This window comes from Acytostelium subglobosum (genome assembly GCF_000787575.1).
Source record: "Acytostelium subglobosum LB1 DNA, scaffold: scaffold4, whole genome shotgun sequence".
In the NCBI taxonomy this organism is placed as follows: domain Eukaryota; phylum Evosea; class Eumycetozoa; order Acytosteliales; family Acytosteliaceae; genus Acytostelium; species Acytostelium subglobosum.
The window spans coordinates 621,256-633,684 of NW_012236528.1; the positions used below are offsets into that span (position 1 = coordinate 621,256).

Genomic DNA, 12,429 nt, shown 5'->3' on the forward strand with positions numbered 1-12,429 from the left:
TGCGCCTCAGCTTTAATAACCGATTGATTACATCTGTTGTGTTAGTGTCTTAGCTCTAACATCTCAACTTGTTTCATTTGTTTGTTCAACAACAAACAAAGAGATAGATAGAACTTCATTATTATTATCTTTTCAACTTTGTTAATTATTTGTTTGAAAGTATGTTGGTGTGTGTGTGTGTGTGGGAATGAATAGATAGATAGACATTAAGGGCAATTGCCTTTTGTGGAAGACAGAGGTGGGTGTGAGTGTCCTTCTGTTGCGGATGTTCATTCATCCATTACAATGAAGGGTTGACACTTCAAACGAATAAAGAATGACATTGAGTACTCATTGTTGTGTTCAATTACATCTCACAACACAATGTAATTGATCCACTCTTATTACTTGTATTATATCTATCAATCTATTATTATTAATGAAATAATAACAGTCATGGACAAAGATAATAATAATAATAACCAAAGTAGTCAATTTCATAATGATGATTCCATTGTTATCAATGAGATAAAGATTGAGGATAGGGGAGGAATTGGCAACAACAATGAAGATAATAATAACAACAACAATAATAATAACATTTATAATAGTCATGGTAGACAACAAAGACCAAGATATTTAGACCCTTCATCTGCAAACTCAATTGGTCGGTCTAGTAACTCAGCTGCCCATGCTCTAGTGTCGGACTTTGCAGTCAACTCTCCAATGGTACCAAAGAAGTATGACTCATTGCCAAGACGTAGGAGAAGACCATCACTTTCATTCGATATGTTCCAACAGCATCAACAACCTCAACAGCAACAACAACAACAGCAACATATTCTTCCAACTACACCAATGCAATATGATGATACAATGAGTGATTATGAAGAGGAGGATGATGATCCATCAGGACTATCTTCCAGCTTCTTCCACAGGAATATGATGCACATGCCATTGCCAACAATGGCTAGCGAGATGACATTGGAGGAGGATATTGTCTGTACTGTGGCCCGATCCGCCATGATTATTCCCTTCCAATTTAGTAATCATCGTAGTCCAACATCCTTTTGGCTTCAAGGTCTACTGGACCGACGTATCCTTGATACGGACGGAGTGACACAGTTGTCCGTGTGGACCCAGCTCAATGAACTACCTCGTGAGATTGAGGAGCTCAGTCGCCAGTTCAAGAACAATCTCGGTATCCAACATGGCCAGCCATCCGACTCCAAGTCCACCTGGCGTTGTCGACGTCTCAAGATGAGTGACAAGGTCAAGGACATCATATTCCCCGAGCCAAAGTTGTGGACTGTGGAGAACAATGCGGGCGAGGCCAAGGATATCTACAAGAAGGTCAAGTTCGAGAGCGTCCACCTCATCGTCTTGCCGCTGGGCGTGGGCATCTTGGTGTTCAACATCGACTGGTTGACCAACTGTCTGCATCAACATTGCGAGAAGGACAAGTCTGGCAAGACTACATCAGCCAGTGACTACCACCATCACCATCCTGAGAGCTGTGCAAAGGGCTCCAGTGACCAGTTCCTCTTGGAGGAGTTCAGGACCTGGTTGTACGTCTCAAAGTTCCGTCATAAGGTACGCAACGTAGCCAACGGATGGAACTTCAAGCGGGCCACTGATCCAACGACACCACCAAAGCCTGCACCAGAGGCAGTGTTCAAGCCATCCAAGGACTACACGTCCATTCCACCTCCATCATACTCTCCACAGCCGCAACAGCAGCAGTCACAGTATCAACAATCGTCTCAGTTCCCGCCTGGTGCCGATGTTCCGACGCCTGACAAGAGGATTGAGGCACATTACGAGTCGATTGGAAAGAAGTTGGTCAAGGCGATATACGGGGACAAGTTGGTGTCCCTCAACACGATTGCCAATTGGCTGCTTCTGTTGTCTGATGAGAAGGCTAACAAGATCTTGCCAAAGGTTGGCACTGGCAGTCGTGCATACCATCACTCGACAGTCGTGTTGGATAGGAAGCCAAACAACAAGACGTTGCACACCTACTTGTTCCATCTTCGTCGCGCACTCGGTCAGAAGAACCGTCCTCCATTGACAGAGTTCAACGATGACAAGAAGGGCTTGTTGGACCGAGTCTTGATCCCTCGTATGAACAGGTACATTGGCATATCTCGTGAAGGTATTGCCTGCATCACATGGGCCACAGAGGATGCCGACAGGAACAACGTGCTCAACTGGTACAACAAGTTCCAGGGAGTCTACCTCGTGCTGGGACTGCATGCACATGCTGAGCGTGCAGTCCTCGAGGAGCTGAGCACCATGGCGTCGCTACAGGCAGAGAACATGAAGCTGGAGATTGAGCGCACCAACCTGGAGGAGCTGGCCACATCCAGGAGACAGCTGAGAGAGCTGGCCACACTAGTCGCACGTTTCACCATATCGATGAGCAGCGATGACTGTGGTGGCCAATCAGAGTTCTCCGAGTTCTTCTTGACAATGCGACAGGTGTTTGGCATACCATCACAGAGAAAGGAGTTGCGTGAGGAGCTAGAGGACACTCTGGCATTGCTCGAGAATGACTACCTGGAGGAGCGTCGCAAGATCAAGATTGAGGAACAACGTGAAGAGAGGACAGAGAAGGATCGTGCCAGAGTCCAGAAGTTAAAGAAGGAGAGTGCCAAGACACTCTATGAGTTCCTAATCTCTGCCTTCTCCTCATTCACTATACCAATAGTGTTGATATCATCAATCTATGGAATGGTAAGTGTCAAACATTATCAAACACAACCTGGCCATGACTTTTAACAATGTTGCTACCTTACCTTGTGTTCTCTAGAACTTGGCTGATCTGCCGATATTACCATTCTGGGCGATGATATTGATTATGATGGTGATGTCCTTGTTCCTGTTGACTCTGATCATGTTGTTCAAGAGGAGGATCGATAGGAATATTGATCAAGCAGGAGACTATAATATTAGAGCGCCAATATAGTCTTTCCTTCATTCAAAGCTAGGTCTGGTCGTCTAGCAATCCATCCACCAACAATATATATAAACCATCTAGATAGGATGTCCATAGGGATAGTTATACTCCATTCGATTGATTTGATTGGTTGTTTGATGTTGGGAGTTATCAGATTCGTGAATGATCAAAAGTTTGAAGATGAACTTGAAAGATGTCTCAGTCTTGTTATAACTTTTCAGATACAGATATATAGATATATACAATGAGTAGTAGTGCAGGTACACCAAATTCTACCTCATCGGTATCTAGTGCTGCTCAACAACAACAGCAACAACAGCAACAACAACAGTCACAACAACAGCAACAATCGGGATCAGCATCCACTACAAACCCCGCGACACCAGTGGCCTCATCATCATCGACCACCGACTATACAAAGGCTCATGTTGACACACTGACCAAAGAGCTCAAGCAACTCAAGACCAAGCTAGACAACTATGAGCGTGAGAATAAGGACTTGAAGAAGTCAATCTTTGATCTGACTGCAAGATACGACATGCTGGTGTACCAGACGGGCAAGACGCACAAGCCATTCAACATTGATGCCATCCTGTCCAACCAGGCACCAGAGGTGACCACCGGTGGCTCAATCGAAGTGACCACAGCCATCCCTTCGCCACCTCCATCACTAGTGTCCGATGTCAATGAGGAGAGTAAGTGTTGTTATGATCATAACAGGGCCACAAGACCATGATGATTAACTGACTGACGCGACAATAGGAGTGAGCTCAGCACAACAAAGAACAAAGAAGATGGATGAACGACACTTCTTCTACAAGTTCACACTCAAGGGACATAATGCCAGCGTCTACACTGTCAAGTTCTCGCCATGTGGCAAGATGCTAGCCTCTGGCAGCTTTGACAAGAGCGTCAAGATATGGGACGTCTTTAACCAGCGTGAGGTAAGGAGGTCACATGTCAGGTACACGTGTCCACCAACTAACATCAATCAATCAATCAAACAAACAGATAACAACACTATCGGAACATAATGTAAACGTCAGCGAGTTGGCTTGGAATAACAATAGCACTGAGATACTGTCTTGCTCGTATGACAAGACTGTCAAGCTGTGGGACTTGCAGACACAGAAGTCACTGCTGTCATACAGCACATCAGGATTCGTCCTGGACGTCATGTTCTCGCCAATCGACAACAACATCTTCTGTGCTGGCAACTCGCAGAACCACATCATTGGCTTTGACAAGAGAGCACCAAACTCTGTCTTTGTCATCGAGAACGACTCGATGATCAACTCACTGTATGTTACAATGTCGCCATGTTGATTGGACACCTTCACTCACCTCCCTCCCCTGCCAGACACATATACAAGGATGGCGAACATATCCTCACAGGAGACTCCGGCGGCAAGCTCAAGGTTTGGGACATTCGCAAGGGTACCAAGATCAATTTGCCCGAATCATTCAGCAGTGACTCGAGCGTAGATGGCATGGCTGGATCGCAGAGTGCAGTAGCACACACACCTCTTGATTCTTTGGAGACCTCTGTCGAGGGCAGACCAATCTCTGGCATCACACTATCCACCTCTTCGAACGAAGGTGATGACGCCAGATTCCTGGCAGTCAACAGCTATGACAATGGTATGTGTCCAGACAATGATTAATTGATTGGACATCCTGGAGCTGACCTCCCTTCCCTTCCCAACAGTGATCAGAGTATATGATAGGTCCAAGGTATCGATCGTCTCGCATCCATACTCCTTGTCACCAATGCGACTCCATCATTCTCTCACAGGACACAAGAATAAGAACTGGCCTATCAAGGGTTCCATCTTTGTTGGAAAGGACTTCAGTATGTGTCTCATGCATGTGACTTGGCATTCATTGTTGCCGACACTAACACTCAATCAATCATTACTTTGTAGACGATGGCAACAGTAGCATGAAGATGAGCAGAGAGCAGGTCAAGTCTGAGGAGGATGACGACGAGGAGAGCAAGAGCGACATCAACCAATCTGTATTGTTAGCAACGGGCAGCGCTGATTACAACGCCTATCTTTATGACATTGGATTCTCCAAGCAGTCGGGCAGGGTAATGCAGAAGCTGGAGGGTCACACCGACAGAGTGTACTCGGTCAAGTTCCATCCATCAGAGCCCATCCTTGCCTCATGCTCGGCAGACTCTACCATCCGTCTATGGACTCCAAAGAAGAAGATATTCAATCAATAGAGGACTCCATATTCATTCATCATTCATTCATTCAGTCGTTAAGACGACTACTTTGATGGGTTAAATCGCAGCAGCAGGTACATGCGCTGATACGTTTACTGTTAAAGTTGGGTGGCTGTCTATGATATACAGGAGGGTGAAGTGATTGATTGGGTCAAGGATCATGATTGTTGTTGCTTCTGTTCCTCGTTATTTGAATCCAATGAGACTGGCGTTGGTGTTGGGAACACCAACGAGTTGATCCAGCCAGACAGCTCCTTCGCCAGCTGCTTCTCAGCTCCTCCATAGAAATGATCCACATTAACAAAGATCCTTGACTCTAGAGGGTCGGGGAACTCCTCAATCCTGTTACATTGTGAGTTTGAGTTAGTTACGATGATGATGAGGGATGAGGACATGGTCTTACCTTGCTCTGAACCTTGCCAGTCCTGTAAAGTCATCACGATCGCCAATGACAAAGAATTTGGGCTTCTTGGACTTGGCCGCATCGAGCAGGTGACCGAGAAGCATGAGAGTGAGTGGTCCGAATGGATAGGAGATTGCTGCGTAGGCCATGATGGCATCATCCATATCTGCAACTGATGCGCCAATGACAGAACCATATGAGTATCCAATAATGATGACTCGCTTTGGTCGACGCTGAAGTGGTGCCTCGTTGATTAGGTAGCGCACTGCGGCCAGTGTGTCCTCCTGCTCGTACGAGCCGCGCCAGCTGCCCCTGCCCTCACTCTTGCCCACGCCTCTAAAGTTGAAACACAGTGTTGGCAGATGCATGTGATTGGTGAGGTAGCTGGCAACGCCCAGCACTACGTTGTTCTGGTAGTTTCCGCCAAGCATTGGATGTGGATGTGTGATTACGATGCCAATGTCGGACAGGGGCGACTCTACACCCTCTGGACTGATATTACTGTTATGTGATGGCTCTACAGATGATAAGAAGCCTTCCAACTGATATGTATTGTTTCCCGACTTTACTGGGAACATAACAACCTTCTTTCCCAACTTTGTAGGTTGTCTAAATGGTAGAGATGGTTGATATGGTGGTGATGTTATTGTTGTTTCTTCAACATTTGTTATTGATGACATGTCTTATTAATTATATGTATATAAATATAATAAGTAAGTAATAGTATAGTTATACTTATAAGTATTGATTGTGTTGTTTGTGGTGAATGTCGGTAATGAAAGAATGAAGCTACAAGTTGGACAAACCACCAAAGAACAACTTTGTCAAAAGTGTCCCATAAACTCAAATTCATAGATTCTCTTTGTTCCTTGGGTGAATCAACTTTGACAACTACCTCAGCAATGAATCTGAATAGTTAATGATCATTTTGTATTGTTATTATAAATATATATATGTACATAATCGTTTAAACATCATATTAACGGCAGGTCACATTCAATACCAACAACAACAACAACGACGATAGACCAGGATAGTTTGACACAACTCAATCAAGTGAGATATAGATCACACTCACTCAATCAATCGATCGATCAACTACATAAGTTGAAGTCTCGACAGGTCCCATCTATCTACATATACATATACATATACATACATACATACATCATATATACTCACAGCAATGGACTTATACTGTCAGAAATGCTCAAAGGCATTGGAACTTAATGAGTCTTTGTTGGATATCGATCATAGTGTATTCTTGAATAAGGGTACGAACCAATGACTCTGATGTGTGACTCGATAACATGCACTAACTCATTCATTCTCATTGAATAAATACAGACTGTGATCAAGTATTAGCAACAGTAAAGGAGTTACAGGAAAGGGCACTAAAGAGCAATGTACAACAACAACAACAACAGCATCAACAACAATATCATCAGAACCCTTCGATGCTACAGAGGACTGAATCATTGCAGACTATGATGATGGGAGGGCCACACTCTGCATCGATGGTGTCGATGCCAGGCACTGGCTCATCAATACCTCTGTCTTCATCGTTCGCCGCGACATCTGGGTACCTGCCCAACCCTAGCTATAGCACAAACAACATGTCGACGCTATCCGCCTCGTACGCAACATCACATCTTCATCAACATGACAAGGCGACGAACCAACCACTGATGAAGTTCAAGACTGGTCTGTTCCGCAAGAAGAGCTCCCACCACGCTCACGTCAAGCACATCGAGTATCAGCAGCAACACCCCATCAGCAACAGCAACTTCCAGCCACAGACCACGCTGAGCAGCAGCCAGCAGTCGATGGCCGCACCAACGTCTGCCGCCGCCCTGGACAACAGCAGCGGCAGCATCAACAACGACACCACCGCCAACTCATCCACCTCATCGTTGACCGATTCGACCGGCTCAGGCGTAAGCATGAGCACGTCACCGTCATCATCATCGTTTGGATCACTGTCCAAACATCGCACAAAGACCATGCCCACCCAGCCCAGACTGCAGAAGCAACACTCCACTAGCAGTCTCAACTCTGAATCACCCTCGGCGACCACAGACATGTCCAAGCAGTTCGAAGGCATGGACATCACTCAATCTGGTGGCGGTGAGCCGACCAAGAGAGCTGTATCATCGTCGTCGACGACAAAGAGACAGGGCAACATCAGATCGAGCACCAACAGGAGCACTCTTGGCATGTCGTCTCAGGGCACGCCACCAACATCGCCACTGTCCAGCAGCACAAGGCCCAACAACTTTGTCAGTCCTCAGCAGCAGCAAAAGAATAGCAAACTCAAGTACTTGCGATCCAACTCCAAGTCTTTCAGTCTGGCATCGCTGCCCAACATCCAGGGCGACCTGGCTGCATCGGCACCAATGTCCGTGTACAACAACAATCAAATGTCGCCGCCTCCCCATGGTGTGAGCAACTACAACTCACCCCAGTCGCCGCCCAACCACCTCGTCCCCAATGGCCTTCAAAACTCAGTGTCGTCAACAACGTCGCCAATCGGCTCGCCACCAGTTGCTGTCACTACTGGCGGTGCAGCACTCGGCGGCGTAGGCAATGGCGCTGTTCCCCACAACTCAATCAAATACCTGCAGGTGATCACATTGTTCAAGACGAGCACTGAGCTGATCGGCTACGACCTTCCCCTGTGTTTCGAGTGCGCCAAGCTCGTCCTCACCGAGATGGACTCGGACAACAGTCTGGCCGAGCGCGAGATAAAAGTGTACAGCGACATGCTGGAAGGACTGAACAGACAGGTGTCTGCACAGGATGAGGCCAGCGTCGACCGCGAGATTGAGCAGCTCGAGGAGACCGAACGGTTCTACTTTAACAATCTGGACGCGCTGCGAAGAGAGCGTCAGCACATCGCGACGATCACCGACGATCTGCTACAACGACAACAACAACTGGCCACATTGGAAAACAAGTATTGGAGCGCCTACAGCGAGCAGCAGGTCGACTCGTACCGACTCCAAGATGACCGCGACTCGGTGCTCACTCAGACAACCACCACCATCGACAGGCTGCGACGCCTCAAGGAGACAAACATCCTGAACGATGCGTTCCACCTCTGGTACGATGGACACTTTGGCACGATCAACTCGCTGCGTCTGGGCCGACTCCAGTCGCAACCGGTCGAGTGGAATGAGATCAACTCGGCGTGGGGTCTGTCCATCTCGCTGTTGGACAACCTTGCCAAGCGTCTCAACTACAAGTTCAAGCAGTACAGGCTGATACCCAACGGCTCAACGTCCAAGATAGAGGACATCACCAACAAGACCGTCTACGAGCTCTATGGCTCCAGCGACATCTCGCTCGGACGTCTGTTCTGGTATGGTCGCTTCGACAATGGCATGGTATCATTCCTGCAGTGTCTAAAGGAGCTGTGTGAGCACGTCAAGAATGCGCACGACCCAACATTCGAGGTGCCCTACACGATCGAGAACGATCACATCAATGGCATGCTGATCAAGATGCAGTTCACCAACGAGGACACGTGGACCAAGTCACTCAAGTACATGCTGACCAACCTCAAATGGCTGTTGTCATGGGTGGCCAAGAATGAGTCCACACAACCAATGGAGATACACTCGACCAAGCGATCCAACAATGCATCTGGCAACAGTAGTCTGTCCACAACGCCATCGCCACATTCAAACAACAACAACAATACACCAAATGGAGGAAGTAATGCGACAAACAATGGCGGCATCATCACAACGACCACAACATCCACTGGCAGTACACCAAGCAAGTCCTCTTCTTCTTCTTCCAAGTCCAGCCACAATAAATGAGTCAGTCAGTATTCCAGTTTGTAACATACACACATGTCGTGATCACGTTCATTCATGAATCTACCCCCACCTTTACGATCTCATCAAAAGACAATGAATGACACAAAACGGGTATTTTTGCACATTTTGTCAGTCTAACAGTTCATTCATTCTCTTTGTCAGTACACAGACATTTATAATTATAACTATTATAACATAACAAATCATAATACATACATAATAGTGATAGAATAGAATAGAGATAGAGGATGTTACACTTATCAGGCACGTTGAACGTGTTTGTTTATTTGGAGTCATTGCGTGTCATTGATTTGATACGTAAGGGTATCTATAGTGTAAGGATCAAATGTTATAAGGATAATGATACAAGTGTATTGTTGGCAACACCTCAGCTTGGACAATCAGATCGTCGTGGTGATGCAGTACACAATATAAAGAAGCCAGAGATACAGCAGCACTACTACTGTTCCAAACAGTTCTTTATCAGTCACATGAAAGAGATCATCCAACTACAGAACAGTTGTAACTTTATGATTGAACTACCACTCAATGTAAGTTGATGTACTGATTAGCTGATCTACACGCCTCCAGTCGTCAGTCGCGTGACTAACTCATTCAATCAATCAAACATATAAAGGCATTCTACTCGCACAGCTTATTCCTCGAGTTTGAACTCATTCAACATAATGAACAAGAGTAAGTCACAGTCTTGGAACACTACCCTCTCTCTTGTCTCAATCAATCAAGACTAACACAAAGAATGAATGAATAGTGGCGCAACAGAGGAGATGGTCGCGGAGAAGGTGGTTTGCCAACATAGAGTTAGAGTCAATAGGGCTGGAAAGGGAATTCAACAATATTATCCCGTGACGTTTACCGATTGGTACTTCTCAATACTCAAGATTACGATCAATACATCATTACAAAGCATTGGCTACAGGATACAATCACAGGCAATCAGCAACATGTTGAACTCATCCAGTGACAGCAATCCAAACTCACCGCACAAGTCACCAATCAGGACGACGCAACAACAGTATCTCAGGAGCTCACAGTCGCCTACCAACAGTCCGACCATTGGCCAACGAGGAGTACTACTCCCAGGACAACAACCACAGCAACCACAACAACAGCTGCCAACCCAACAGGTTAACGCTGAGGAGGAGAACAATCAATACGTCTTGGACAAGTATCAAGAGATACAATCATACATTGTGGAGACATACTGCAAGACGGTCAATCGGTACAAGAAGTTGCTGCTCCTTCTCAAACAGAGCCAGGTGAGCCAGATCGGCGACCTGGCCAACCTGCCGCCCCTCAACATCCCGCCCCTCGACATTTGGAGTTGGAAGAATGCCCTCAACACGGTGAGCGGCCCAGCCGAGCCATCGTTCCGCTCCAACTCCAACTCGCGCTCCTCAGATGTTGGCGCCATCAACATTGGCTCGTTGGAGCTGAGCAGCGACACCAACACAGAGGACGAGGACGACACCTACCATCTCCTGTCCAAGGACACGGCACTCAGCTTCAGCAGCTTCAGCAGCGACGAGAGTGGCGGCAGCAACAGTGCCTATCAGATACCGTCCACGGCAGCTGGCGTCATGACCATCCCCAACTACGTGGATCAGAGCTCTGCTGGCGATGACACCTCAATCATCCTATGGAAGAAGATGATTGAGAAMCCTGCAAAAGATCTGTGAGCAAGTCTGCACACTCTGGGAGAACTACAAGACCATCTTTGACATGGTGGCACGTGAGCACTGCTTCAAACTGTCCCTACACTACGAGAGCAAGTGCGTCGATCGCTGGGATCGTCGAACCCAGAGAATGACCCTTCATATCCAAGACATCCAGGACTTACTGATCATGGACTCATCGTATGTATCACTCACTCTATCAATCCCGATCAAACTCTAACACATCCTTCAGACCTCCATCATCAGAGTTCATCCAGGCATACTTCCAGTTCAAGCCACTGAAGATTGAGTCGATCCCTGCCAAGATCGACACGGTGTATGATACGATGCCAGTTTTCTTTGAACAGAAGATTAAGTTCCATCAGACACCAACAGTGCCAGTTCGTGAGGTTGATCTGGTCCAGCAGCAACAGGCCGCGCAGCTAGAAGCTGCACAGGTCCAGAGTGCACAAGAACAGATCACTGAGAATCTCAATCAGGAACACCTGAGCGCCAACAAACGCTTCATGTTGTCCATCTCCAACAACCCAGGTCGACACCTGTTCGTCTTTGTGCACGGTCTGTCTGGCACAAGCTACGACCTGCGCCAGTTCAAGAACTACTTCTCGATCCACTTCCCTCACGCCATCTACCTGACGTGCTCCTCGATCGAAGAGAACACCCTGGATGACATCCAACAGCTTGGCGAGAAGATCGCCACCGAGGTGTCGGCCTTCCTCCAGGAGAATGTATTTTATAACATCACAAGGATAAGCTTCGTCGGACATTCTTTAGGTGGAATCGTTGTAAGAAGTGCTCTCACATCACCAAGCCTGCAGGAATACCTTCCAAGACTACACACGTACATCTCATTATCATCGCCACATCTTGGCGTCAAGTTCTCAGGTTCCAACCTCGTGCCATCTGCCATGTGGCTATGGCAGAAGTTCTCCAACTCCATCTGTCTCAAGCAACTATTGATGCAAGACACCACCGGTCCAATAACCGATTGTTTCCTCTACAAGCTCAGTGAATGCAAGAGTATGTGTACATCCATTGATTGATTGATCGATTGGACATGTTACTAACACGCACTTTACAGCACTGGAACACTTCAAGTATATATTCCTCATTGGATCAGAGCAAGACTCTTATGTACCATACCATTCAGCTCGTATTGAGTTCCCTAAGGAAGTCAAGAAGGATAAACATAGTATGTATACATACTTACTTCATGCTCTCCCTCCCAACCATGCTCACTACTAACTATGACCACATAAAGGATCAGTACTTACTACAATGCTACAGAACATATTGGCACCAATTAAGAACAAACCAATTGAATACTCAAGGTA

At 46.7% G+C, this 12,429-nt stretch overlaps 4 protein-coding genes across 4 annotated transcripts; 3 read left to right on the plus strand and 1 right to left on the minus strand.

The window, feature by feature from the left end:
* Window positions 1-705: 705 nt before the first annotated feature.
* Window positions 706-2,947, plus strand: SAMD00019534_024180 (hypothetical protein; the record flags this gene model as incomplete). The annotated part of the gene is made up of 2 exons (XM_012901716.1): window positions 706-2,715; window positions 2,792-2,947. The coding sequence occupies 2 exons, from the start codon at window positions 706-708 to the stop codon at window positions 2,945-2,947; spliced, it is 2,166 nt and encodes a 721-aa protein (XP_012757170.1).
* Window positions 2,948-3,182: 235 nt separating this feature from the next.
* Window positions 3,183-5,168, plus strand: SAMD00019534_024190 (hypothetical protein; the record flags this gene model as incomplete). The annotated part of the gene is made up of 6 exons (XM_012901717.1): window positions 3,183-3,633; window positions 3,701-3,882; window positions 3,950-4,239; window positions 4,299-4,579; window positions 4,647-4,790; window positions 4,864-5,168. The coding sequence occupies 6 exons, from the start codon at window positions 3,183-3,185 to the stop codon at window positions 5,166-5,168; spliced, it is 1,653 nt and encodes a 550-aa protein (XP_012757171.1).
* A 161-nt stretch (window positions 5,169-5,329) lies between these two features.
* SAMD00019534_024200 (hypothetical protein) lies at window positions 5,330-6,254 on the minus strand (the record flags this gene model as incomplete). The annotated part of the gene is made up of 2 exons (XM_012901718.1): window positions 5,330-5,513; window positions 5,575-6,254. The coding sequence occupies 2 exons, from the start codon at window positions 6,252-6,254 to the stop codon at window positions 5,330-5,332; spliced, it is 864 nt and encodes a 287-aa protein (XP_012757172.1).
* A 506-nt stretch (window positions 6,255-6,760) lies between these two features.
* SAMD00019534_024210 (hypothetical protein) lies at window positions 6,761-9,398 on the plus strand (the record flags this gene model as incomplete). Its single annotated transcript, XM_012901719.1, has 2 exons — window positions 6,761-6,848; window positions 6,922-9,398. 2 exons carry the CDS (start codon window positions 6,761-6,763, stop codon window positions 9,396-9,398), a joined length of 2,565 nt encoding a protein of 854 aa, XP_012757173.1.
* Window positions 9,399-12,429: the final 3,031 nt, after the last annotated feature.